Source organism: Poecilia reticulata, linkage group LG14, assembly GCF_000633615.1.
Source record: "Poecilia reticulata strain Guanapo linkage group LG14, Guppy_female_1.0+MT, whole genome shotgun sequence".
NCBI lineage: Eukaryota > Metazoa > Chordata > Actinopteri > Cyprinodontiformes > Poeciliidae > Poecilia > Poecilia reticulata.
The window spans coordinates 8,985,803-8,988,317 of record NC_024344.1 but is presented as its reverse complement, the minus strand read 5'-3'; the positions used below and the strand labels follow the sequence as shown (position 1 = coordinate 8,988,317).

At 39.4% G+C, this 2,515-nt stretch overlaps 1 protein-coding gene across 1 annotated transcript in view; it reads left to right on the top strand.

The window, feature by feature from the left end:
• tbc1d8b (TBC1 domain family member 8B) overlaps positions 1-765 on the top strand; it is a 16,687-nt gene extending 15,922 nt beyond the window's left edge. The window contains exon 20 of the mRNA XM_017308499.1: positions 7-765. Within this exon, the coding sequence (XP_017163988.1) occupies positions 7-192 (186 nt within the window). The 3' untranslated portion in view covers positions 193-765. The remainder of the gene's footprint in view (positions 1-6) is intronic.
• Positions 766-2,515: the final 1,750 nt, after the last annotated feature.

Here is a 2,515-nt window from a genome sequence, read left to right as displayed (position 1 = left end):
TCCGCCTCTCACAGCAGCCAGGAGGGGGCGGCGGAGCAGCCGGACCCGGATTGGTCGTTTTCCTTTGAGCAGGTTCTGGCCTCGCTGCTCAACGAGCCGGCCATCGTCGGCTTCTTTGAGCGGCACGTTCACATTCAGACGAAACTGGGACAAGCCAGGGTTGCGCAGCTCAAACTGAAGGCCAATAAGTAAAAAAAAAAAAGGACGCATAAGGGAATCATTACTGTGTTTCTGACTCACACTACAGGTTTTATTTCCTTTCTCCAGATTGGAATGTGGATTTTGACGCTAAAGCGGGTTTAAAATTCTGCGCACGTTTCGCTGATGATCCACARCGAYGGGATCCGAAAGACACTACAGGAGCTTCACTGACCAACACACCTGGTGTGTTTTTAATTTAACCTAATCTCATTATGCATTTCATCCTTGTTCTCTCATGTAGCTGCACTTTCACAAGTCAGATTTAAGAAACTGAGTCAAACGTGATAAATACCTGACAAGTCTGTAACATCCATAGGCTAGGAATCTGTTTCTGAATGTTTAAATGTATATCAGATTAGTATGCACTACTTAGAATGAAACAACAGTGTCTGATAGTTTGTCCTTTGACTTGTTAGATTTGCTCAGAACTTCGGCTTAATGTAAGAAACACCAGCTTAGTTACTAGTGGAGTAGAGCAGTAGTGGGTAGAGGACACATTGTGCTGCTGTTCCTGGAAGCCATAAACTGATCAGAGTTTATCTGACTGGAAATGACACATTCTGAGAGCAAAAAAAAATTAATTTAACTTCAGTGGAAAACATTTGCAATAACCAGGGCTGGATTTAGGATTATGGGGCAAGATTTTCTTTCCACATGCACGTTAACAATAAATAGCTAGATATACATCAACTCCACTTTTTATTTGTTTATTTTATATTTGTATCTGTCTTCTATAAAAAGTTCCTCATAAGTATATTAAACGTCTTTATCCACACAAAAATGGACTAAAATGTTAAGATGCCTGTATGTGGAGATTGAACTACACATACAGGTAGTATGAACATATTCATYTWAGACACTTTCGGAGGTGTATATAACATTAMATTTGAATATTATCTCAAAAATTACTTTACTTATAAGTTCAAAAAGTAAAAACTCCCAATTAGATTCATYAAACACRAAACAATCAAGCAATATTTCTGTTTGTACACGGCTAATAAAAACCCCAAACTTTGCTTCTACTTAAGGAAAAAATTTAATGAAAGAAATTTTGTTTATTGAGGTTTATTRATGTGGTCATGTTGTGATATATATATAACCAACCAAAGAAGCTGCCTGTTCAGAGTACTGCATCTACACATAATGATGGAAAGTTGAGTGGAAGGAAAAAATATTGTGGACRAAGATGCAAGGATTGTAGAGCCACGTCCATTAGACAGTTTGGGGGAAATTTATAAGCTGTGTGCTGGGAGATTAAAAAGCCAACACAAACAGATGAATTGTGGAAATGATTTAAAACKGTTGGATTATTTAATCCACTCTTTAACCAGAAACATCAGAAGGGTGTACCAATTCTGTAATTCATGCAAAAGGAGCACCAGTATGTAAACCAAAGTATTGTGTAAACCTGATTTTTTTTTTCTTCTTCTTCTGAGAAACAGGATTTGGGATTTTGTATTGGCTATAAGTCATAATTCACAATAAATGAGAATAAAATCGTTGAGATAATCTTTACCAAAAAACCCTCTAACTTTTCAGTGATTATGGAAAAAGCTCCATTTATTACATGCAAAATATGACATCAAATTTAGACAACAAAGCCGTAGGGCCCCCAGACKACTGCCCTGGTAAAGCCCTCTCTAAAGACCAGCCCTGGCAATAACATGCTGCAGAGGGCGCTGTTGTGCCACACAACACAGTCAGCTGTTTTGCTTCTTCAGCAGCAATCAAGGTGAACATATCATGTACACTGAACGGCATAACCCAGGTTCGTGTTCGACAGACTTCACTAGGATCAACACATTTTTCATTAGTGGGTCAAAAATTTCAATGAAAACCAGGCACTGTCCRGATTAACCTGCTGTGCGCCGTCCGTCTGCTGCGCGCCGTCTGCAGACCTCGCTGGACGACTCACTGTAACGTTCTGTAGTCCGTGTTGGTTTCCCGTAACCGTGAGGCTTCTGTCGACCCAATGAGCTCCAGGACTGTTGAACCTTTTGAAGGATATTTTTTGCTTCATCGAATCTCAGGGTGACATTTGTGTAGAAACATAAGGGGTTAAAAAGGGATATTTTTCAACCTGAGACATAAAACAGTATATCAACAGAAATATATATTACCRTTTGTCGTCTGCAGCATTTACATATAGAGCATGTTGTAGCATAGTCACAGGATTGGCAAGGCCTCTGCTTTCRCTGCTTGCTACAGGAAGCCAGATTTTTCAGTGTTTCTGCCTGTTTTGTTTTGTGTGTGTGTGTCTCCAGTTTTATGTCTTMATATTGCTTCTGTCTCTGTGGACAATTTGCACAGTTGT